The sequence below is a fragment of the Grammomys surdaster genome, unplaced genomic scaffold (genome assembly GCF_004785775.1).
Source record: "Grammomys surdaster isolate TR1022 unplaced genomic scaffold, NIH_TR_1.0 125977, whole genome shotgun sequence".
Classification (NCBI taxonomy): Eukaryota; Metazoa; Chordata; class Mammalia; order Rodentia; family Muridae; genus Grammomys; species Grammomys surdaster.
In genome coordinates, this window is record NW_021620793.1 from 2,703,873 (window position 1) to 2,728,405 (window position 24,533).

Sequence of the window (24,533 nt, forward strand, 5' to 3'; positions counted from 1 at the left end):
CAACCAACCAACCAACCAACCAACCAACCAACCAACCAACCAACCAAGGAAAACAGCTCCTTTCCCATCCCAGACATAGCCAAACGTTTACCAGAAGCACGGATGAGCACTAAAGAAGCCACTCCATACCTATCCCTATGAGGCACAGCCCAGGCTCCGCCCTCTCGTGAAGCAATCACCTTTGGCAAGCAGTGCTTCCCATTTGTGTGTGACAAAAGCTAGTGACTCTCCATGTCCCTCCCACAGCCACCACTACTCCCTGCCTGCTCCTTCTCTCCTCCAGATCCTCCCCCTTTGGGCCAGGAATGGTCTGGTGACCTGCACTTGCATGCTGTGTGACTCTGGGCACCCTCTGGCCTCCTTGTTCCTCCCTCAATACATACATACACCCTCGCCTCAGACCAGCAGCCCCAGGACGGCACACCCCTCCCCAAAGCTTGTTATTTGGCCTGGGAGGTGTTGCATGTTTATCTTATGTACTAGATACACATGGGAACACAGTGGGGCTGAATGCAAACATGACTGGTCCTACCTGTCCCAGTACCTGGGGTGAGTCACAGCTCTGCCCAAGGAAGGGGTCTAGCCTCCACTTTGCCATAGTCACTGCCACTCCCTATTGCCACATGTCTGGCCTGACTTCTTCATCTTCCTGGCAGAGTCCTTCTGGACATGTAAACTCGTCACTCCGGCACCATTCTTGCCCTCTGCACACTCCACTGTCTTCCAAACTCACTGCTTTTCCACAAAGTTCATCTTTCCTGGGGCACCTCCTTGCCCTGACTGGGTCCTCACGTCATCATAACCAGATTCACCCAGTCTTCGTCAGCTAGCATGACTGATCATGCCAACCCTCCAGTCCTTGTCATCAGTGCATCGGAGAGGCTCCTCACAGGCTCCACAGAGACTTCTCCCTTTGAGAGAGTCTGGACCACTCAGCTCACCTCAGCCCTACATTACACCCCCCTCAGATGCTCACTTTGAACACAGAACCCTTGCTCAAGCAGCACCAGCATGGGTAGACATGAGCTCCCTCCCAGGAAAATCAGCCCAAGGGTGTGGCACATTCACGTACAGGACAGCTCCCCTTTTCCCTGCCCACCATGAAGACCTCGTAGCCTCCTTTTCCTCCTCTCTGAGTGCTTCAGGCCAGTAAGACAGCTCATCATGGGAGGAGCACATGGCAGAGGTAACAGACAGCTTAGTTCAGAAAACAGGAAGAAGAGGAGGAGGAAGAGGAGGAGGAGGAGGAGGAGGAGGAGGAGGAGGAGGAGGAGGAGGAGTTGGAGCCCAGTATCCCCTCCAAGGGCATGTTATCATTGACTTACCTTCCTCCCAGAAGACCCCAGCCTCTTAAAGGTTCCACCACTTCCCAACAATTGGGACAGGCCAGAGACTAAGCCTCAAATACAAAGACCTTGAAGAGCTCTGTATGTGTGTGTGTGTGTGTGTGTGTGTGTGTGTGTATGTGTGTGTGTGTGTATGTGTGTGTGCATGCATGTGCTCACTCACTCACATGTGTGATCAGCCTTGGGTTGATCTCGTTTCTTGGGAGCTGTCCACCTTTTTTATTTTGTGAGACAGGTCTTTCACCAGGATCTGGGGTCTCCAAGTAGAGAACACTGGCTGGCCAAGGTTGGCCCAGCACGGGGGCTTTGCAAGCTTAAGCCACCATCTCTGTCCTTTGACACTTGTGCTGGGGATCACCCTCAGGTCCCCATGGTTATCTGCTTGCACTGTCTCCACTGAGCCATCTTCCCAGCCTCCTCCTCCATCACTGAACGCCGGGTTCCCCTTCCCTTCCCCACCTCCACGCTGCCGAACTGGAGCCTTTTCCCTCGAAGCTGCTATGTGCATCTTGGGATTGACAGTTTCCTTGGTAGCCATGGCAAAGCCGAGTCTCTCCGTATGCCCTCAGCTGGCCCGGGACACAGCTTTGATCTGATGTGGGAACAAGTCTGAGGAAACTGTCAGCTCCTTCAGCCAACACAGATGCAGCAATGTCAAAGAACATCAGACAGCAGGTGCAGAAACGTCAGAGACTTGCCAGCATGGGGTTAGATCATTCATTGGCGTGGTGGGACACACCTGTCCTCTCAGTGCTGGGGAGGTAGAGGCAGGATGAGCAGGAGTTCAAAGTCATCCTTAGCTACCTAGTGAGTTCATGGCCAGCCTGGGCTACCTCATTCAAACAAACAAATAATACAAACCCACTAAGAAAGAAAACAAACTTATTTCAAATACAGTGGGCTGAGTGTTGGGTCTGGACAGGAAATATTTTTTAAGACGGAGATTGTGGGGTTTGCCTAAAGAAGAAACAAGCAAAAGATATTTATATGAAACAATGCCTGGAATGTGAAGGGGGAGGGGCAAGAAAAGCAAGTCTGGCTTTTATGATGTAAACACGGGGTCAAGGCCAAGTCTGGCTTCCAGGAGGACAGCAAAGACTGGTTGGTCTGACATTAGCCCGGGACACTTGTAAGTCCAGGTGTCCACTGTTGACTACACAGTCTTTTATTCACCAGAAGTGTAACACATGTGGCAGCCTCCATTGGCGCTGGTTCAGTGAGGAAGGCCGGTGCCACACCCATTTTACAGATAAGGAGAAAGCATCTGATCAGGAAGCGTGAGTCGTTTTCCTAAGACCACAAAACTAGCAAGTACCAAAATCAGAACTGGAATTCCTAGCCTCGTGGCTCCACAGCCCTCAGTTTTCCATGGCGTCAAACTCTTCGAGCTTGGGGCAGATGGGGCAAAGTTTACCTCAGAAGGTAGAGGCACATCTAATGTGCGTGAAGTCCTGGCTGCAGTCCCCAGCGTTGTGTAAACCTGGTAGGGTGGTGAATGCCAGTTATCCCAGCATTCAGCTACATAATGGGTTGGGAGTCAGCAGGGCTATAGACCTTGTCAGAAAAAGCTGTGTGTTGGGGGAGGGGAGCATTAAGTTAAAATGGGTGGAGTCAGCTAGAGAGTTCACAATTCTGATGCTTTGGCTGCCTGCTGATATCTGACTGCAAAGACTGGGCCAAACCTGTTTCTACAAAGTTCCTTAAAGAATGCTGGTCCAGCCATGGACCTTGGCAGGAAGTTACAAGGATGGAGCACATCTGGACCAGACAACCAGTCTTGCTGTGAGATCCGAGCCACATGGAAGGTCACTGGAGCAGTGGCTTTCTAGCTCTCCGGGGTGTCTGCGCCTAGCTGTGGACAGATAGACTACGGGTTCCAGCAGCTCCAGGCCCACCACGGGACTGGGTACATGTAGGGGGACAATGGCTGGACCAGGCTGCTCTGTTAGACTCCCTGAATTACATGTCTGCAAGTAGATGCCCTGGCTTCTCCAACGTGAGACTCCACCCTCAGCGGCCCTGTCCTCTGCCTCCCACATATTTGAATACAGCCTCGCTCCCCACCCTGGTCTCAGCTTCCCTGAATGACCCTCAGTGACCTCATCTTCATCTCTGACCTTTCCACCTAAGGCTGCGGAGACTTTGGGGAAACGACTTCAGCAGGCCTCTTGGCAATGGAACACATACTGAAATCTAAGAGACACGTGTGGACGTCGAAAAAGCCAGCACGTGTCGCTGTGTGACTTAAAGGAAAGAGCGAGGTTTGTGATGCAAGTGAACTGAAATAAAAACACTGGCCAGTGAGACGGCTCTTTGGGCTACGGAGCCCCAGGACCTGAATTTATCCTGGGAAGAAAGCCAACTCCTGCAAATCAGTCTCTAAACTCCACGTGAGCAACAAACACACACAAACAAATAAAAATGTAATAAAACTTTTTAAAAAAAGAAGCTGCCTATACCAGGTCATATGATAAGTGAAATGTCCAGACAGACATTGGGTTAATGGTTGCCAGCAGCCACCAACACTGATGGGGTGGGGTACTTTGAATACTTGCTTAAGGGAGTCGGGGTTTTTCTTTTCAGTGGAGGGGAGACTGGGGGTTGACCATGGGGTCTCACACCTGCTGAGCAAGCACTCTACCCTGTGATATAGCTTTGACTGATTCATGCTTTGGCTTTTGTTTGTTTGTTTGTTTGTTTGAGACATGTTTTCATTATATAGCCCCAGCTGGATTAAAATTCCATATGTAGACCAGGCTAGCTTCAAATGAACAGAGGCCTGTCTTCCTCAACTTTGGGAAGGCAGGGTTTGAAGGTGAGTGCCACCATACCTGGCCCTTTTCAGTTTGAAATTTGGGATGGGTTCTCCGTAAGCTGCTCCTTGGACTTGAGATGCTCAGCCCCGCCTCCTGAGCAGCTAGGATCACAGGCCTTTGCTGCCGTGCCCAGCACTGGAAACAGGTTCGCCGAAGGGCTGAGCTCATCCTTACGGGACCCCTCCAGCCTCAGCCCCACCCTGGGCAGGTGGCAATATTCTTCTCCCTGGGTAACAGATGAGGGCTCAGACTGTCTGACTCTGTCCATTCTTATTTGTCACTATGTCAGAACACCAAATGGTTTCTTTGTGCAGGAGACAGAAACCAGATGTCAGTTGAAAGAGTCCTTGGTGACGTGGCAAAGCAAGAGCCCAGCCTCTTCGTGCCACCGTGTCCAGAGGCAGAGAGTGAACACCATGGGGTAGCCAAATTGCTCTTGGGACCACAACACTGGTCCTTCTGAGATGAAACGCCATGGGCTGCTAGCTGTGGCTGGTTTGGATTTGGAACAGACTCATCATAGGGAAAAGGTATCCAAAGGTTTGTGGGGTCTGGAGATGTTGCTCAGCTGCCGCTTGCCTGGCTTAGACGAGGCCCTGAGTTCAGTCCTCAGCACCGGGAGAACAGCACATGGCTGTGTACTCATATCCTCTCAGCACTGGGGAGGTTGACACCAGAGGAGTAGTCATTCAAGGGCATCCTCGGCTACATAGTGGATTAGAGTCTAGCCTGGTCTGTGAGAGACTGTGTCTCTTAAAAATGCAACATTAAAAAAATATCTCCCAACTAGCACTCAGTTCATTTAATCTCCCCAAAATCCCCCTCCTCCCTCCACACCCTTGGTCCAGGCTGGCCTCAAATTCTCTATCCTCCTGCCTCAGTTTCTCGAGCGCTGGGATTACAGGCTTGCAGGCCGTCATACCCAGACCTCACAAAAACCTAAAATTATTCTCTCTGGTGAGAGGAGCTAAGGGTTGGCCCAAGGTCTTCACTCTCATTAGGACAAAGGTGTGAATTTTAATGTTGTGTCAACCCAAGGTAATAGATATCTCCTGGTGAGAAATTAAGTACAGCTAAGAACAGAGGTATATAAACCTCACATAGTTTATTAGCAGTTACTGTCAGAACCGTATGGTAAACGGCTTACTTTTCCCCCACAGGATGTATCAGCAGGTTCAAGAGCTTACCTTGCAAGCCTAACCTGAGTTCCATCCCCAGAAGAGAACGGACCCCACAAAGTTGTTCTCTGATCTGCATTTTTAAGCTGTGTCATATTTAAAGTTGTGTCATATTTAAGCTGTGTCATGTATATGGCCCCCCACATGCCCATCGCACACACGGTCTATGTACAAAATTTAAAAAAAAAGTAAGTTTTATTATTCTTGCTGTTTTTGAAATGAAAAATAGCTAGGGCAGTTTTGGAGCCTGCCAGTTTACAACTGGACTCATCTTCTTAAGTCTCTCCCATAATGAGCCCACGATGTACCCACATGGATGGACCAAAATTTGTGTTGGATACTTAATTCGCACGAGAAAACATTTCAGTTGTGTGGGGTGGGGGGAGTGAGGGGTTAGCCTTATCTGTAGTATCTAGCCAAGCCTCCTTCCCACAGAGAGCAGCATGGCTTCTGGGATGAGTTGAACACCCAGCAGCAACAGCAACTCTGCATGTGCTAACCTGAGCATTCTCACCTACAAGACACACATTTCACACCATTTCGCCTTTTGCTCGGTGGGAAGAGGGGCTTGCTACCTCGACAACACAAACATAGACATCCCTCTGGCTCAGTGGGTAAAGGCCCTTGCCTCCAAGCCTGACCTTGAGCTCCATCCCTGGGGACCCTCATGGTCGTAAGAGAGAAGCAATTCCTGCACGATGTCCTCTGATGTCCACATGCTGCTGTGGCACATGTACAGGTCCCTGCATGCACACATTCACGCCATGAAGGAAGGTAATAAAAACCAATTTAGACAAAGAGCTCAGAGTCTGGAAGTTGGCTGACTGAGTTGAGTCCTAGCTGGTGGCCCTGTTACCAACAGCGCAGCAAAACCAGAGTCACCTCCATGGCCTCACGGACTTTCAGATGAATTTAAAACTCAGGTTTGGAGGCCTTGGGCTGCTGAGAACTACACTGCTCTCTGGGCCTGCTGTACTCCAATGCCACCTCTGGCAGGTGAGTGGTGAGGACAACAGTGGCCTAGGCTCTTTTTATAGACACTTGGAAGTTGCTTCTGTTGAAACCACTGGCCTGCACTGGTGTCCAGCATGTGACCTTTCTGTTGGGTTTTGGACCCTGGGACAAGGGATTGAGGTGCATATTTTACATATCAAAGCAGACCTGGCCTCCAGGTTCTTCCAGCATCCCTCAGTTCCTATCTGGTATACCCTGCCCCCAACACTGAATTTTCCAGCCCAGGGGTTGGGCTGCCCTTCCCTGAGAGGCTCTTCCCTATGTAATCCAACATTTTGGGCTCTCTCTCTCTCTCTCTCTCTCTCTCTCTCTCTCTCTCTCTCTCTCTGTCTCTCTGTCTCTCTGTCTCTCTCTCCCTCTCTCCCTCTCTCCCTCTCTCTCCCTCTCCCCCTTCATTTGCACCCTCTCCTCTCTCTCCCAGCTCCCTATCTCCCCTTGTCTCTCCCCACCCCCATGGCGACTTCTCTGGCCTCAGTCCTTGGGGCAGTGAACTCACTCGAGAGCAGCTTTCCAATAAACCTGCCTTTAATATAATCCCATCTGGCTTGAACTGGCTCATTTCAATGTCACAGAAATAACTCATCAATTTTGAGATCAGAAAGCAAAAACCAGCACCCTTGGTTCATGCTGACCTTGTCATGTCAACACAACAAGCACCCCGAGGAGCCTGGATGTGCAGAACTTCTCCCATGCTATGAATCACCCCATTTCTTTACCCCAGAAGTCTCCCCAAACTCCATCCATGTAGCCCAGGCTGGCCATACTTAGCTCCCTTAAGAAGTGGCCCACCACATGGCAGGTAAACGGCCTGGCTGGGAATATTATTACTCAATCCCTTAGAAATGAAAGTACAGAAGGTGAGGGAACAGGACTCCCTAAAGGACGGTAGAGCCGAGACCCTCCCATCCATATTTAAATTATGACTATTTAAGGTATGACGTTGTTGCAGAGTGGGTAGTGGCCCCCTGCCTCAGTTTCCCCGTTAGTCATAAGATTGTTGCAGACATTCAGTAGCTCCCCATTCACAAGGATGATTGGAAGGACATTCCTCCCTCTGCTCCAGACATCAATCCTGTTAAGGACAGTCCCCAAACATCTTTGGCTTGCAGATGTGGCTCTGTCTCTCAGGAATTTCCCTAGCTATTTCTTGAATAGTGTTCAGCCAGTTTACAGGAAGCCTCTTCAAGTTCCGGGTAACCAGCTCATCCCGGGAGAGAGAGCACGTGTGCTCTTTCTTGGCTGCCAGCATGATTCTCCACACTTGTGAGTCAGGGCAAGAGGGGAGGAAGGCTGGGGAAGCCTGGGAACTTCATCTCTAAAGGCATCAGCCACAGTCTTTCTCACCTATGACAAAGCTATCACATCAATGGCCTCTCTGCCTGGCAATTAGAGAAATACAAACCACCAGTAAAAAGTTTTTACCACCCCAGCACGAAGGCCACCTGCTTCCCTGCTCCTCAGGCCTCCCTGCCTGGTTCTGACTTTTCTTTTCTTTGGGTGCACAGACCTCTTGGAAGATCTGAGGAAAGCTACTGATTTCTCTTTCTAAAATGCAGACGTGGAGGTCTATGCATGAAACTCCCAGGTGGTTAATTCCGGGTTTGTAATGGCGCTATGACCCGGATATGAGTTCGTGCACGTTTAAAATGACTCAACGGTTCTGAGGAGCTCCTGACAACTGCAATAGTTTATTGCTCTGATTACCACGAGCTCAGGTACGATCAGGTAAACGCAGCATTTGAAAGTATCACTAAGGGGAGAGATGATGTCAGGAAGCGCCTGCGGGGAGTCAGGAACTTTGAGTAGCTCTGGTTGACGCCCCGAAATTAAAAGGGATTTCAGTATTAGTGTTAGAGTACCTTTGACACTGATTGTTTCATGTGTACACACAACTTCTGTAACTAAACAAGAGTTAATAAAACATTGTTTAGGAACTATACACAAACCATTGTTACTTCCAAGCCTGTGATGGGAAGGGAGGGGTTAGCAATGAGGACAAGGCTAGATTCCTGCCCAGTGGGGGTTTAGGCAACCTCATAAGTTGGTGGGGGTGCAGGTAGGCAAAGACTTAAGACCAGAAATAACTCCAGATGGTTGCTGCTGGGTCTTCTCTGTGGACCCTTAAATTTCCATGCAGGATAGTAACAAGCTGGCTGTACTTCACTGGCAATATTACTGACTGGAAGAACTGGCCAAACCCATACAAGTTTGTTCATTTTATCTAAAGACAAACACACAGTCACCTGCAGAGGCAGGAGATTTTAGGAGAACGTTTGTTTGTTCACTATCCCAGCTTTCTAAGCCCCTGAAAGAGGACTGAAGTTTGAATCCAAAAGGAGCCACTGGGAATATTCACCAAGCCACAGAAGTATACAAGGCCACCCTCCCTAGTAGTAACCTGTGGAGATTCACAACAAAACGGAGGTTTTTTTTTTTTAAAGAGGAAGACAGTTTCTCTAGCCACAGAATGATGCTTGTTTATTAAATACCCATTAGTAAATCTAGCCCGGCAGGAAGAAAATGAAAACTAATTACACTGCAGTCCTTAATTACTGATTAGATCGGTGAGGGCCCCGACTTTCTTGTATACAGTGAAAACACTCGTTCTTTTTGTTTTCTCCCATAATACAATCTTATTACAACATGGTTTGAGACCTAATATATTTATATTGGGATATTTTTAGTCCTTGGGGGTGGAGGTGGGGCCGCTACCACTGAGACATAACCCCAGTGCTTGGGGATCTGTTTTCAACCTTTGATACCGAATGATTTACATTCCCACCTTGGACACATGAAAGTACCACCTTCTATTTCTTCCTTCCTTCCTGAACTTGAGTGAGGGTCTCATGTAGCCCAGGCTGGCCTCAAACTCACTATGTATCTAAGGATAACCTTGAACTTCTGATCCTTAGCAGTGGGATAATCTGCATACTCTGCCACATTTGTTTCATGTAGCACAGGCTATGGAATCCAGGGCTTAGTACATGCTAGAGGAACACTCTTTCAATAGCGCCCCACTCCAAGTGCCCACTTTATTTTTAACTTAAGGTTTTTATTACTCTTATTTATTTACTGTGTGTGTATACTCATGCATGTGTATATGTGGGTGTGTAAATGTCATAATTCGTGTGGAGGTCAGAGAAACAACTGAGTTGATTTTTTCTCTCAACCCTGTGAGTCTCTGGGACTAAACTCGGGTCATCAGCCTTGAAGGCAAATGCCTTTATCCAGTGAGCCATGTTACCTGCCCATTAACTTAAGATTTTACAACACTTTCTGTTCTTATGTGATGAGAGTACGGTCTGAATTGGCATGGCCTTGAATACATCAGGTGGGATGCAGTTCCACATCTCCCCTGTGCCCACAGTAACAACTCATCTTTATCTCATGCCTGGGCAGGGGCATTCAGCTTTTCCCTGCTGACCCAGAGAGCTCCTGTGAGTGTTTAGAGAACAGATCCTTCCAGGTGTGTGCTGCGAACACTGCCTCAGTTTACCAACTAGTTTGTCAAATGCTTTAATTTTAGAAACCTAACCTAGTAACCATTTCCTGTATAATTTTACCTTTGCCACCATGTTAAAAGCCCCTTGCCAAGGAGGGCTGCAAGAACTTGATAGACACCCACTTATCCAGTGTTCAAAGCCATCGTGGCTGAAAATGTCACATGGGTAGCCTACAAACCCTGATACAGCGAAGAGAGAGGACCCCTTCCATGCAGGAACCAGAAAGGCCTTGACAAGTTTTGCGAAAACATCAGACAAGCCCAGTTTGAGTGACGGCTGCCTGACCATCACAGGGTCAAGCTTTCAAAGTCAGGGAATTCTAGGACAATCTGAAAACTCTGAAGGATCAGAAGAGACTTCGAAGTTGTAACAATCAAATACACTGTACCGTTTTAGGTAGTCAGAGCTGAAAGATGGCACTGGGAAGGCCAGAGACATCCAAATACACCCCATAATTTCAGTGGTAATAGTGTCCATGACTTATATCTGGTCAGAGCAGATGCCCTTTGTATCCATGGGAACCGCATTCTAGGATTCAGCCAACTACACACAGCTGGGACTGTACTGAACGTGTAAACGGTCTTTTCCTTCTCTTCATTATTCCCTATACCATTCAGTTTAAGAATTCTACAGTGTTTACATTGTGGCTGGTATAAATCAGGTTGAGAGTCAGCCATGGGAGCACAGACCTCTAATCCCAACTCTCAGGAGGCAGAGGCAGGAGGATCACAAGTTCCAGACCAACCAGCCTGGCTGGTATAAAAAGATCCTGTTTCTTTTCCATTTGCTATGATAAACTATGCTAACTATGGGAAGAAGAAGGGTTGATTCCAACCACCAGTTCCAGGGTGCAACCCATTGTCCAGTTCCAGGATGCAATCCATTGTGACCAGGAGGTCACGGCAGAAGCACAAAACAGCTGACGGCTTCACATCCAAAATCAGAAAGCAGTGTCCATGCCTTTACTTATCCCTTTCTCCATTGAGAGAGAAAGAGGGAGTCAGAGAGACACAGAGGGAGAGGGTAGGAGGAGTTAGGGGTAGGGGAAGCGGGGCGGGAGAAGGAGAGAGAGAGAGAGAGAGAGAGAGAGAGAGAGAGAGAGAGAGAGAGTTTGGACCATCTGGGCAAAAAAAAGCAGAGAAAACAGGAAGTGAAAACTCATCAGACTTCCCTGACCAGGGCGAGCAGGAAGAAGGATGAAGGAAGTAGAAAGCGGCTTCTTGGGACCGAGGCCTGGGGTTGAGTGGAGGGCTGAACAGTGGCCATTAGTTGGGAGGGTGGAGAGCGAGGGTCTCTGAAGAGGCCAGTTCTGGCAACTGGGCCTGTCTGCAGGCAGCAAGAAAGCCGTGAAGATATTAGCCCAGCTCTGTCTGTGGGGCTTGCTTACTGATTTCAAGTGTTTGCTGCTTCCTACTTCACTCCCTAGACCCCTCCCGGCTCCCCAGTAAGACGCAAGCTCCACGAAGGCAGGAAGTGCCTCTCCTGTGTGCCCTATGCTCCAAAACCAAGAGCCACGCCCCAAGAGCCACGCCTGATCTGTAGGAAAAGTCAAGGAGTACTGACCCATGTTTCTAAAATGATTCTGTCCCTCCACGTTTTATTGTGATAAAATTCTACTGGGCAAACTTGTTCTTTATGATATAAACTTTATTGTCCTGACCTGCAGAGATCAGAAGACATCATTGTGGCTGCCACCTGTTCATGGGTTCTGGGGATAGAACTCTGGGTGGGGGAGGGAGGTTGGGATTTCGAGGTAAGCTCATTACCCACTAAGCCATCTCAGCAGCCTTAATACCAAGTTTTAAGCGTAAAGTTTGGTGGCATTGAGGACACTCATGTCATAGGCCAGCCATCACAGACAGACAGCACGCTGATCCACACTGTAAAAAAAAAAACCGACCTTTTGTGAGTGGTGGTGAACGAGTTTGCAGTGCCATGAAGGCGTCGGGCACGCTTCGGGAATACAAGGTGGTAGGGCGCTGCTTGCCAACCCCCAAATGCCACACACCACCACTGTACCGTATGCGAATCTTTGCACCCAACCATGTGGTGGCCAAGTCCCGCTTCTGGTACTTTGTGTCACAGCTGAAGAAGATGAAGAAGTCATCCGGAGAGATTGTGTACTGCGGTCAGGTGTTTGAGAAGTCACCCCTCCGTGTGAAGAACTTCGGCATCTGGCTGCGTTATGACTCCCGCAGTGGCACACACAACATGTACCGAGAGTACCGGGATCTGACCACTGCTGGCGCGGTCACACAGTGCTACCGTGACATGGGTGCCCGGCACCGTGCCCGCGCACACTCCATCCAGATCATGAAGGTGGAAGAGATTGCAGCTGGCAAGTGCCGCCGGCCAGCTGTCAAGCAGTTCCACGACTCCAAGATCAAGTTCCCACTGCCCCACCGTGTGCTGCGGCGCCAGCACAAGCCACGGTTCACCACCAAGAGGCCCAACACCTTCTTCTAGACACAGATCCACTGAATAAAAACTTGAGACTGTCAAAAAAAAAAAAAAAAAAAAAAACCCGAACCCCTTCCCAGCACAGGGTAGCTCATGATTTCCCTCCCTTTGCCCCTGGAAAGCAGCAACCCACTCCTCTTCTGCCCTGAAGATCTGAATTTAGGACCTCAGTTTGCATGGCAAGCTCTACCCACTAATAACCAATACCCCGTCTGCCTTCTCACAGGCTTTTGTCTCTTAGCATAAAGTCCTCAGGCAGCGTGTGCCTGAGGTCCTTCCATTTGAAGGCTGAAGGATCTGTATGGGTCACGGTCTGTGTGTTTACCCATCTGCCAGTGAACGCCTCTCCCATTCTCGCTCTCACAGACAACTATGAGCACAACATACAAATGTCTCTTCTCAGCCATATTCTTTTGAGGGATATACCCCGAAGTGGAGTTTCTGGATTGCATGGCAGCTCTGTTTTAATTTGGGGGGAGGGGCGCCACCACTATAATAACTTGTGGAAGGAAATTCTGTAGGTTTTTCCCACCCCGCCCTGGGAGCTCTATGGGCCCTTGTGAACTTAACTCTACTACCTTCTGGAACTTTGCACAGGTTGCTGCATCCACCAGGTTGTTTGCAGGCACCTGAACTTTGGTCCCCTACCCAGTTCAACTCAGACTCCATTTCTTTCGGAGTCTTTTCCCTGAGGAGTCTAGCACGGTAAATATCATGTTTGTTTATCTTGAGTGAGGTTCTGGGATTCAATTCCCAGCATTGCCTCAAGCAGGTGTGCTGTGGGAGATCTCAGGGCTCTTCCGGTGGACGCAGATTCAAGGTCATTATCAGCTATGTGGTTCTAGGCTACCCTGTGCCATATGAGATGCTGTCTCTAAAATAAAATAAGGCTCTTTTCTGCACTTTGAGTTTGAGCTAACCCCTCCTCCCTCCTGGTCCCGGGTCCTCTGATGAGATTCCGAGATTGCATGGTACATTCCCCACTGTCTCCCTCAGGACCGTAGGCCGCATCCCCGGGGGCAGGGACTGTGTCCCTGTTGACAGCAGACTCAGTCAGTAAAGACTGTAACCGTGCATTTGTTTATCAATTTGTTTATGCAAATATTCTTACATATGCTTAGGCACGGAACCCAGACAACCATTTGCACTGATCATTTGAAAATAAGAGTTGTCCAGAGACCTTTCCTACCATAACTCCCAACCGCAAACTGCAGTTCATGGCACTACTGACCCGAAGACTCTTCAGATTGCTTTTCTAGGGAAAGCTCGAGAACTTTTTTAAAAATAATGTTCCCAGGGCTATCTAGAGAAACCCCATCTAAAAAAAAAACAAAAAACCAAAAAAACAAAACAAAAAAACCCAAAACAAACAAACAAACAAATCATGTTCCTTCCACCAATATCAACAGTTGGGGTCCACACCCTACTCAAGCCAGAGTATAGGGGCATGGAAAACACATGGAAAGAGGGTAAGTCAGTTCTCAGCCTCTGTCTAGACCTAATGTAAAGAGGAAGCTGGCCAAAATGTGAGATTTCACTAAAAGTACCTAGGCCTGTAGCTTAGTGGCTTACCATATACAAGGCCCAGGGTTTAGTCCCAGCAATCACCCCAAGTTTCCTGCAGAGGACACACCAGAACCTTCTGGAGAGTTTCAGAATTATATATTACATGAGACGGTGATCTCAAAGGCACTGGCCCACCATGGGAAGTTTGAGTTCTGGTTCCACCAATATATGTGGGGTTAAGTTAGGCTGGTCCTGGTCCTCTTAGGCCAGGAAGATAGTCTTGGGAAGTTGTCTGTCATCTACAAAATTCTAGACAAACACACACACACACACACACACACACACACGAGAGGGGAAGAAAGAGAGAGAGACAGGTAGGCAGGCAGGCAGAGAGATGATAGACAGACAGACAGACAGACAGACAAGAACTGGAATACCGTTTACTGGAGGAGAGCTTACCCAGCATGCACAAAGCTCTGTGTTCGAGCCCCAGCACCACCTAAACTGGATGTGGAGGGTATAGGGTATGTCTGTAATCCCAGCACAGCAGGCTCAGGAGTTCAAGGTCATGCTGGTCAGCTTGGCAAGTTTGAGGCCAGCCTGGGATATGTGAAACCTTGTCTCAAAAAAGAAAAGAGAATATTAAAAAGGAGGAGGAGGAGGAAGAAGTAGAAATGAAACAGGAAGTAGGGTTATTATGCCTGGGTGCCGGTAAGTGCTGCTATTGAACCAAGTGTGCTTTTAGAAACAGATTTACTTTTAATTGACTTGCATAGGAGTGCTTCATGCATGTGTACATCATGTGTGTGCAGGTACCCAAAGAAGCCAGAGGAGGACATCAGATCCTCTGGAAGTGGAGTTACAGGCTGTTATGAGCTACCACGTGGGTTTTGGGGACCAGACCAAACTAAACCCAGGTCCTTTGCAAGAGCAGTCAGGACTCTTAACATTAAACCATCTCTTCAGCCCTGACAAGGTGACGCTTTCTGTCAGCATTATAAGCAGGGTTGCTGCCAGATGGCTTTCCTAAAGAGTGTTCCTAGTGCATGTTCACTGTGGCCTTCAGCCGGTACAGTCTGTGCTGTAGACGTGGGTTCCAGGCCAGCTCTCTGCCTCACACTGCTTCCCTAGCCTCCTTTGGGACACCATCACTGTCTCCGCTTGGAAACCCTCATCAGAGTGAGGCCTGGCGCCTACCCACCCCTGCCTCCGTTTCTTTTAAGAAGAACTGAAGAGGCTGCGTAAAGACTGTTTCTCCACCTTGTGATATGTTTGACTTTTAAGGTCTCGGAATTCTTTAACAGGGACCGTTGGCAGCCAGGGTATAGCTGGGACATTTGCAGTTCCTCCTTCCTGCTGGCCCTGCCTCTTGCCCCTGAGCTCTGTCCTTGCAAACCCCAAGCTGCGTTCTGGGACTGTTCCAAGGAATCCTGAGTTCCCAGGATCACAGCATAAAAACCCAGCCGCCCGGAGCAGGGCTGCCCGACGCTTTCACCGCAGAGACCAACGTGCGCTGCTTGGCTCAGACCACACTCACAGACAGACTTCCCCTGAGCCCGAGAGGTGGCTCAGCGGGCAAAGGTAGGTGCGGTGAGACCAAACCTGACGGTGTACTGCTTGGTGACACATTTTACTTTGAAGGTCTCTGAGTTCTTTAAAAGGGAAGTTCTGAATCCAGGGTACATACACTGTGAAGACAAGCTTTTCGTTTCATGAGACCCATATTGCAAAAGGAGAGAGAGAAGCACCTCTTGCAAAGTTGTCCTCAGACCTCAGCAGCGAGAATGAGTGTACCCCACCTCTCTCTCTCTCTCTCTCTCTCTCTCTCTCTCTCTCTCTCTCTCTCTCTCACACACACACACACGCACTATAAGAATAATGATAATAAATGTGATTTTTAAAATTGATAAAAATATTCTGGGAGTGGTGGCACATGCCTTTAATCCTAGGACTAGGGAGGCAGGAGGATCTCTGTGAGTTTGAGGTCAGCCTGGTCTACATAGAGTTCTGGGTAAGCCAGGGCTACATAGTGAAAATATGTCTCAAAATACTACTACTTCTACTGATAATAATAATAATGATGATAATAATATAATGAAATTTAATAAAAAGTACTTTCCCGTGGGCCACTGAATTGACTCAGAAGGTAAAGGTGCTGCCACCAAGCCCAGTGACGTCAGGCATGTAGGGGAAACCTTGTCCCTTCAGAGCATAATACTTCAGAATGCAAAACCAGATGTAGCACTGCAGAGTAAGGAAGGTCAGCTTTACAGCTAGTGTTGCTGGGTCTGTGACACTGTCCTTTCCTGTCCTTACAAGTCATATGTGTGCTTGCCATCTGGAGAAGCAGTGGTTTCCTTAGTCTGCAGGTGCAGAGACACCTATATGGCTCAGTGGATGAGGGAGTGTCAGACACGTGTCACCAGTAGCTCCCTCCCAGAAGACAATGAGCAGACGGAATCTGAAAATGGCTCTAGCCTCACATAACCTGGGGCTGGTGTTGGATGTCTCTGGTCCTTGTACCCAGGAGGCGAGGCAGGAGGACCAGAAGTCATCCTCAGCCACATATAGAGTTCAAAGCCAGCTTGGGCTACAGAAGATTGTCGCACAATAGACAAACAAACAAACAGAAGCATCCAAGACAGCCTGGTGAGATGGCTCAGCAGGTCAAGGTACTGGCTGTCAAGGCTGGTGATCTGAGTTCTCATCCCCAGAAATCATGGAAGAAGAGACAACTGACTCCTAAAAATTTTCCTCTGGCCCATACACACATGCTTTGGCATGCTCACACCTGCACATACACACTAATAGAAAATAAAATAAAACAATAAATCATCCAAGACAGAGCTGGGAAAATCAAGGCCTGGTCCTGGTTTTAATCTCAGGCATGCCCTTCCTTTTCCTCGGGCCTCAGTTTCCCCATTTGTAAGATTAGGAGATTGGACTTCTGAAACTAAGGCCCCCCCCCCCCCGTTGGTTCCAACATCCTGGGTCCTAAAGTGACCAGCATGCAAATGTGAGGACGGCTGAGCCTGTAAATCTAGGCCAGGGGAGACAGGAGCCAGAGGGAACAGCTGAATGGTAGCCGGCAGTGTGCCAGGGCCAAGCTGGCATTCTGAGACAGGACTGGGGCTTGAGAGAGAGGATTTAGGAATCAACCCAAGGTGTGGTGGCTGGAACAGCTTAGCATAGACCCACCTGTCAGATTTCTGGCCCCTGTCTTGGACCATCTGGAAGTGGTCAAGGCAGCCTGGCCTGTGGCAGGGAAAGAAAACCAAACAAAAGCTCCCAAGAGAGGAGGCCTAGTGCCAAGGGCTGGGGAAAAAAAAGACACTGTCAGGCCAGGCTAGGCTACACCACCTGTCCAAGCTGGGGAGAAGCAGGACTCGATGGAATGTTCAAAAAAGCCCAGAAACTATGAAATCAATCAGTTTGTCCACCATGTGGCCACTCCCCCTCAGGATCACATGAAGGACCCCAGAAGGGAGTCTGGTGCAATCCACCTGCTGCACAGGTCTCTGGTCATTCTGAGTTACAGGGTTGCATGAATGTGATACCCGGACAGCCGGAAGCTCCTCTCCACCTGCTATGACAGGATTCTCCTGTTGCCGCTAGGCAGTGAGAAGCTTCACACACGGAGGCTGCTCCTCAGGCTGCTCCTGAGGCTGCTGAGTGCAGGATGTATCCCTGAGTGCCAGGGCGCTGACCATAAAAGTGAAAGCAAGCAGCAGTCCAGATACAGATTCCTCACACCCTGTGGAGAGAAGCATCTGGAACTTTCCCAGCGCCTCGGACTCCCTAGAATCCCGCCCTGGGATCTCTTTTTGATCTGCAACTGCAAGAAGAGACAGGAGAGACTCCCTGCAGGCCTCAGAACTGGGAAGGGCAAAAATGCAGAAATATGTTGGTGTACATCTGGAGCCCCACCCAAAAAAAAACCAAAAGGTCAAGCTGCTCCTAGAGGATACCAGCAGGAGCTGCCTCTCCTGTTCTCCCTGTAGCCAGAGAAGGCCCTGAACCTGTGACGTCAGGAACTCAAGCAACAGCTGGAGGGTCCGGGGTCCAGAGCCCTGCCAACATCCCGGGAGCCAGTGGAGCTTCCTGTCTCTGGTGGGAAAGAGAAACCATTTTGGCCTCCCGTGGAGTCCAGGAATCTTGCCCCTGATCATCAGTCACATGTCAAGGTCACGAGTTAATCCTTGCCTACTGTATGGTCTCCTACCCAGTGCCCCTCAGTGTCTCTACTGTCCGGAGCCAGTTGTCCTGCTCTTGGTTGTCTTTTTGAATTAAGTTTTAAGAGTGTCTAGTTGCAGCTGCTGTGACTTGTTCAGTGCCAGAGATGGAACCCAGGGCCTCACATGACAAGTAAGTACTCTACCTTGAGACCCCCCTACACACACACACCAGAATGATCAGATGACTCCCCTGCCTTAAAACCTAGGATAGAATGTGTGTCCACACTATCCACCTTCGGCGGCTCCTGGCTTACACAAAATGGCTCACCTCTGTGGGATGCTCCCATCCACTGCCTGTCCAGTCCGTCTCATTGTAAACACCTAGACCTTTAACTTTCCCCTTAACCCACTCACAAACCCACACACACTACCCTAACGGTACCCTGCCCAGCACACCCACACACCTATAGACCTCCATGTTACTGTTCCTGTCATCTCCTGTCCCCCAGGGATGCCAACGTCCTGATGACTACACCAGTGCCCACTTTCCTCTCTCTCTAAGCCCCCTAATATATTAACTACAGACTTTGTGCCACCAAAGCCTTATTGCAGTCTGGGAGGCTGGCGCTCTCATCTTGGAGGAGGAGACAGAAGGGGTGAGGTGACTGTCCACCGTCCCTCACACAGCCCTTGTCATATCTACCGCTGACTTCCTTGATTTCCTGATTGGGCAGGCCTGGCCTTGGGTGATACCCAATGGCCAACAGTATTGCCACCAGTCTCTCTCTCTCTGGTCACCCTTTTCTTTCCGTCTGGGTTGGGAGAACCTGTAATCTGGTTCTGAGGGAGATACTTGGAAAGGAGTAATTCCCGCAGGGATCCTGGAGTGACAGGTCTCAGTAGGGGGAAGCTGTGTGACCCTTCTCTTAAGAAGCCAACTTTCAAGTTAGCCTTCAAAACAACAGCCAGAGGAGGCCCCGGAGGGGACAGGTGGGGATCTCTGTAAACCTGCTTAGCTTACCTAGGTCCTGCCCCTTCACTCCGATCCGGACTTCCATCTCTAAGTTCCCATATTGGCCAAGGACCTGGCTCAGGACCACATGTGCCATCGGAGGAGAACCCACAACCTTGCAGGGTCCCCATCGCAACTTCCAAGACAGGTCTCCTGCTTCTACCCTCTCTTAAAGCGGCCAGCGTGATCATCAGACTTGGTGTTCCCTCCTTAAATGCACCCCCAATACTCACACCAATTACGAGCAAACATACTATGTTCTAGGTGTTTTGCTCTCCCCTGCACCCTGTAACTTACCTACAGTCCTTGGTCTGCGCATGCTTAGCCTCAGCCTAGGGCTCCGTCCTTCCTATTTTACAGGCGAAGAAACCGAGGATCCTGGAGGACCTCTGGCTCTCCACACCTCGATTGCTTCTGATTCCGGTAACAGTCAGAAGGAAGTAAGGGTACATAGTGTCCACTCCCACATTACAAGGACAGGGGCTTCCGCGGCCGGCTCAGTGCTCTATCCAAGTTCTTTCCCCTCAAAAAGTGCCCAGGTGCCTCTGTCCAGGCACAACGGGTGCCACCTGTCCCCGCCAACAGGGGGCCCCCGAGGCCGAAGCCAGAGCGACGCGGGGAGGCGGGAGCACCTCACATGGGCCGGGTGCGGCTGCGGAGGGTGCGGGGCTTCCAAGTCCCCTGGAGAGCATGTCCGACATGATGCTCCGGGACGCACGGATACCCAACCCGGGCCCTACCGTACACTTGACGGCGCGAGGACGCAGACTCACCCCGAAAGCAGAGGGCCACGCTAGGTCTCTGTCCGGAGGCCCGGGGCTGGGGGTTCCGCGACACCCCCACCCCAGGCAATCGCGGGCCTCGGAGCAGGAGCCGGGGAGCACGGCGTGGAGAGGGTGCGCAGCCTGGGGACCTCTGTGGTGCTCAGCCAGCACAGCTCAAAGCGCCGAGAGCGGGAGGGAGGGACCGAGGGCGCCTGCAGGAGGCGCCGCCCACCTGCCCACCCTGCGCCCTACGCCACCAGGCGGGGACCAGGACCCTGGGGCGGAGCAGGCTGGAGGGCCTGGCACTGGGCAAAGCAATGCAGGGTCCCGGAGCTCCCACTCTGAGGCTGGGGGATGGCTGTCTAGGGGGGCACTTGCGGGATAATGGGAGCTGGGAGTCCCTGTTCGGCGACCTCACCTGGCTGTAGACTCACCTTCCTGTGCGCGCAGGCCGCCGCTGCGGGGACTCCGGCCGCCCAGCCCAGTGGTAGGCGGAGGAGGGAAGGAGGAAGGAAGCGAAGTTTTCCCAGCCTCTCAGCTCATGCTCTCGGCCAGCTCCCCGTTCTCTGGTGTCGCGGAGGCCCTCTGGATCGCCACTTCGAGTCCTATCCTATCTCGGGAGTGTTCCCGTAAGGAGCGCGTTCCCAGCTTGGCAGAAAACTTTCCAGCGAATCACAGGCTGGCTTCTCCCTCCGCCTGGAGCCGGGGAGGGTGATGTGAATTGAGCGGTGCCTCACCTGCCTGGAAGTTTGCCTGGGAACCCCACGACTCCAGGCACGGATCTGTGTCCCCTGCCAGCTCTGAATTCCGACCTGGGTGGCTTCGTGGGTGCGCGCCCAGCTCTTTGAAGTTCAAGAACTGAGAAGTCTCTGGGCAGCCGGGTGTCAGAGAATTCGGCTGGAGTCAAAAAGCGCCTCCTATTGGGCGGTGACTGCTCTCTGGATAAGCCGCAGAGCTTGGCGGCGGACTAGTTCACTTGGAATTCCTGGGTACTCCTGATCGGCAAATTCACCGAGCTGTATACTTCCGGAGTCCAATCACGCTCTCTACATACTTCTTATTTGCACTAATAGGTAGCAAGGGATTAATTTGGGAATGGCTTGTAGTTTGGGAGGTGCAAAAGGCTTTTTTTTTTTTTTTTTTTTTTTTTTGGGAAACAAGTCCGAGCGCAAGAATAACTGCTAACATGTCACGTCCCAACTCTGAACCCGGCCTGGGTTCCCACCCACCATCCCTGAACAGTCTCCCTTAAGCCCCCAAAACCCTGCACAGCCCAGGCCTATAGTTTGCATTTCACCCGGACTGACTCGAGGCAGGTCATTCAGACAGTCCCAAAGGTGGAAGCAAGGAATACTGGTACTTTTCCATGCCGGGATCCAGCCGCGGACCCGCCCCTACTCTGCATTTAATCTGGCTGGGCAGGTCCGTCGCTTCTAAGTGGGGAGAGACCAAGGACTTAACAGCCAAAGCTGAGCTCAGAGAAAAACCAGAGTAGCATAGCAAAGGAAGTGTGCTCTGTGCACCCTGTCCAACCTTCTGCCTTAATGCCTTTCTTTCTTTCTTCCTTTCTTTCTTTCTTCTTTCATCTCCCCACACAGGAGCTGCCTGTCTTCTTATCCCAGCACTGTCCCAGTTCACCAAGGCCCACAGCATGTGTCCTTAGAGGAAACGATCCAAAGATGTGAATCCCAGACAGTGACTTTCTATTACCTGTTGTGCTGTCTAGTTTTATGTGAACTTGCCACAAGCTATAGTCATCTTTGTCGAGGGAATCTCAACTGAGAAAATGCCCCTATAAGATCGGGCTGTGGGCAAGTCTGTAGGGCATTTTCTTAATTAGTGATCAATAGGGGAGGGTGTAGTCCATTGTGGGGACTTCTGAGCTGGTGGTCCTGAGTGCTGTAGAAAGCAGTCAGAACAACCATGAGGAGCAAGCCGCAAGCCAGTAAGCAGCACTCCTCCATGGCCTCTGCATCAGCTCCTGCCTCTAGGTTCCTGCCCTGCTTGAGTTCCTGCCTGATTTCTTTCGATGATGAACAGTGATGTAGAAGCATAAACCAAATACCCCCCTACACACACACACACACACACACACACACACACACAGAGAGAGAGAGAGGAGAGAGAGAGAGAGAGAGAGAGAGAGAGATTCATTGCAACAGTAGTAACTCTAACTAGAGCATCTATTATCACAGGACATTGGGGTTGGATAATGGTTGCCATCTACTGAACCCGGTGGGGCAAACATCTGACATTCACAGAGCACTAGGAGGAAGATCCTTCTGGCCTTTCAGGGGAGGCCTCAGAAAATGAGGAGAGTTATATTCTCGGATCTGCCAGCACTGAGGAAGTTGGGATTTAAGTTGAGAGTCCTCTCTGCAGGAGCCTGGCTTTGAATATCCATGTCAGGAGTTTCCAAGAGCTGGCAGAAGAAGAGGCACCCAAAGATGTTCACATCTCAGTTTCTGGAACCTAGGACCTTAGAGGGTAGACTGCAGGTACAATCAAGTTGTGAATCTGGAGATTGGGGTCATCCAAAGTGGTCCCAGGGGCTTTTATCAGCAGAAGGTAGGAGGGTTGGTCGTATCTGAGATGTTACAGTGGAAGAAGGCAAAGCTTCTGAAAAGGCCCCTGTGTTGGCCAAGGGATGTTAGCGGCCTAGAAGACCTGGAAACGGTAGGAATCGATTATGTGGTAGAAAGCCCAGAAGGGTCTTCACACTTGCTACTGATTTTAGCCTGGGAGAAGCTGGTACCTGACCTCCAGAGCTGTAACCTTGTTGCTCTAAGCCCTGCAGCACCTCCTGGCAAGTTGTTACAGTAGCCAAGGGGAAATGGAGACATCTAGCACTCTCAGCTCTATAGGCCAATGCTGATTTCACCAGCCCTTCTGCTGACTGTCCACTGGAAAGCTCTTTTCTCAAGAGACACCAGGAGATAGCGATATAGCCTGAATCACTGATTTAGAAAGAGGGTAAGATTTCATCAGATCTGTATTTATTCATTTATTTATTTATTGGCTTTGCTGCTACTTTGAACTGTGTGACCTTGGGAATATGTCTTATCCTCTCTGGGCCTCAGTTTCTTTCTTTAAATGTAAAAACAGTGATGCTGGCTGGGTACACAGGGGGCATATGCCTACGGCTCCAGATGCTTCAGATGCTGAGGCAGGAGGATTGCACGTTTGAGGTCACCTTGGGCAACCTTTTTTTTTTTTTGTCATCGGTGAGGATCAAAGCTTGGCAACTGGGTACTTTTCCATTACACTACATCTCCAGACCTAGCTTGAGTAACTTAATGGAACTCTCTCCAAAACAATAAACTAATTAAATTAAATAATTCTTAAAACAGGAACTGAAGATGTAGACTCTACCTGTGTTTCCCAGCAGAGTATAAACCCCAGTAGGGTGGCACACTCTTGCAATCCTAGCACTAAGGAGGTGGAGGCAGGAGGATCAGAACTGCAAGTCATCCTTGTGTGTATAGCTAAGTTTGAGGCCAGCCAGGGCTACATGATATCCTGTCTCATAGTGACGATTGCAATAATGAAATGCAATGCCCGTGTGTGGCCCTGGGTCCCATCCTCAGCACATCAAGAAGAAAAACAGAATAAAAATAGTGGTGCTAAAAATACCCCTCTTGTAGGATCAATATGAGTATCAGAGGCAGAAGAATGTGACAATCTGTGTGAGTCCCTGTGGCATCTGAACTGCAGTCGCTGAGGACTGACCTGCCCACTCAGGAACACAGGACTCTTTAGAGCAGGCCTGTCTGCTGGGCCACTCCTGAACTCTGGCTGAGTGGGCACATGGTGCTTAAAGATGAAAGTCTAGCTGGGCTTGGTGATGTACACTGTAAACCCAGTGTCTTTGGGAGCAGAGGCAGGGGGATCAGAAGACCAGGATAATCCTTCTTGAGGATAGCTTTGTGTGGTTCTGTCTCAACACACACACACACACACTCTCTAAAAACCAAAAGCTAAAATACAAACCAATCCTCCCCCCCAAAAAACCCACTAAATTAAAAAAAAAATCTATTGTCGCTGGTCAGTGACTAGACCGTCTTCTGATTATGTGTCAAAAAGAAAAATATCTACTCAATAAAAAAAAATGTGCTTATGGCTCAGCAAGATGGCGCAGTGGGTAAAATGCATACTGTGCAAGCTTGATGATGTGAGTTCAATTCCCAGACCCGGGGAATGGACATGGCCCCCACATTGCTCTCTGACCAGCACAGGAGCACAGTAGCATAGGTACGGCCCCATCATACACACATAAAACAGCAACCGATCTACGTGCTCATGGGCCAGCAGGGATGGCTCAGTGGGTAATATGTATTGACTTGAATTTGATCCTAGGGACCCACTTGACAGGAGAGACAGACCCCCCCCCCAAATTGCCCTCTGACTTCCACATGTGCGGGTGCGAACATACACACATAAGTAAATTTAATTTAAAATTTTGAATATGTTTATAAATATTTAGAAGCTGGTCAGGTGCCAGCTGTCAGTCTTGTGCTTTCCATTGCTGGCTTTGGCTTCTGCCATCTGTCATTGTTTTCTTTCCTAGGTCCCTGTTTTACCCATTTACTTTTTTTTTTTTAACAGAAATCATTATGTACTCAGGCTAACCTCAGCCTCCTGAGTGTAGTTTCTCACTTACTCTTACTGGGGCTTATTGCTGTACTTAGGAAGAGCTGAGGTCAAACATCTTTGCCACTGACTCTCCCGCAGTCAGCAGTAAGTCACGTACGTGTGCAAC

General features: G+C 49.8%; 2 protein-coding genes across 2 annotated transcripts in view; one reads left to right on the forward strand and one right to left on the reverse strand.

Moving 5' to 3' along the window:
• Tmem51 (transmembrane protein 51) overlaps window positions 1-20,026 on the reverse strand; it is a 49,865-nt gene extending 29,839 nt beyond the window's left edge. Inside the window, exon 1 of the mRNA XM_028754011.1 lies at window positions 19,784-20,026. The gene's annotated coding sequence lies outside the window, so the exon portion shown is untranslated. The remainder of the gene's footprint in view (window positions 1-19,783) is intronic.
• LOC114609631 (60S ribosomal protein L18a) lies at window positions 11,763-12,380 on the forward strand. Its single transcript, XM_028754012.1, has one exon. It carries the CDS (start codon window positions 11,793-11,795, stop codon window positions 12,321-12,323), a length of 531 nt encoding a protein of 176 aa, XP_028609845.1. The 5' UTR covers window positions 11,763-11,792; the 3' UTR covers window positions 12,324-12,380.
• Window positions 20,027-24,533: the final 4,507 nt, after the last annotated feature.

Excerpts from the sequence above, each read along its gene's own strand:
- LOC114609631 (XM_028754012.1), top strand. The coding sequence starts at position 11,793 with ATGAAGGCGTCGGGCACGCTTCGGGAATACAAGGTGGTAGGGCGCTGC.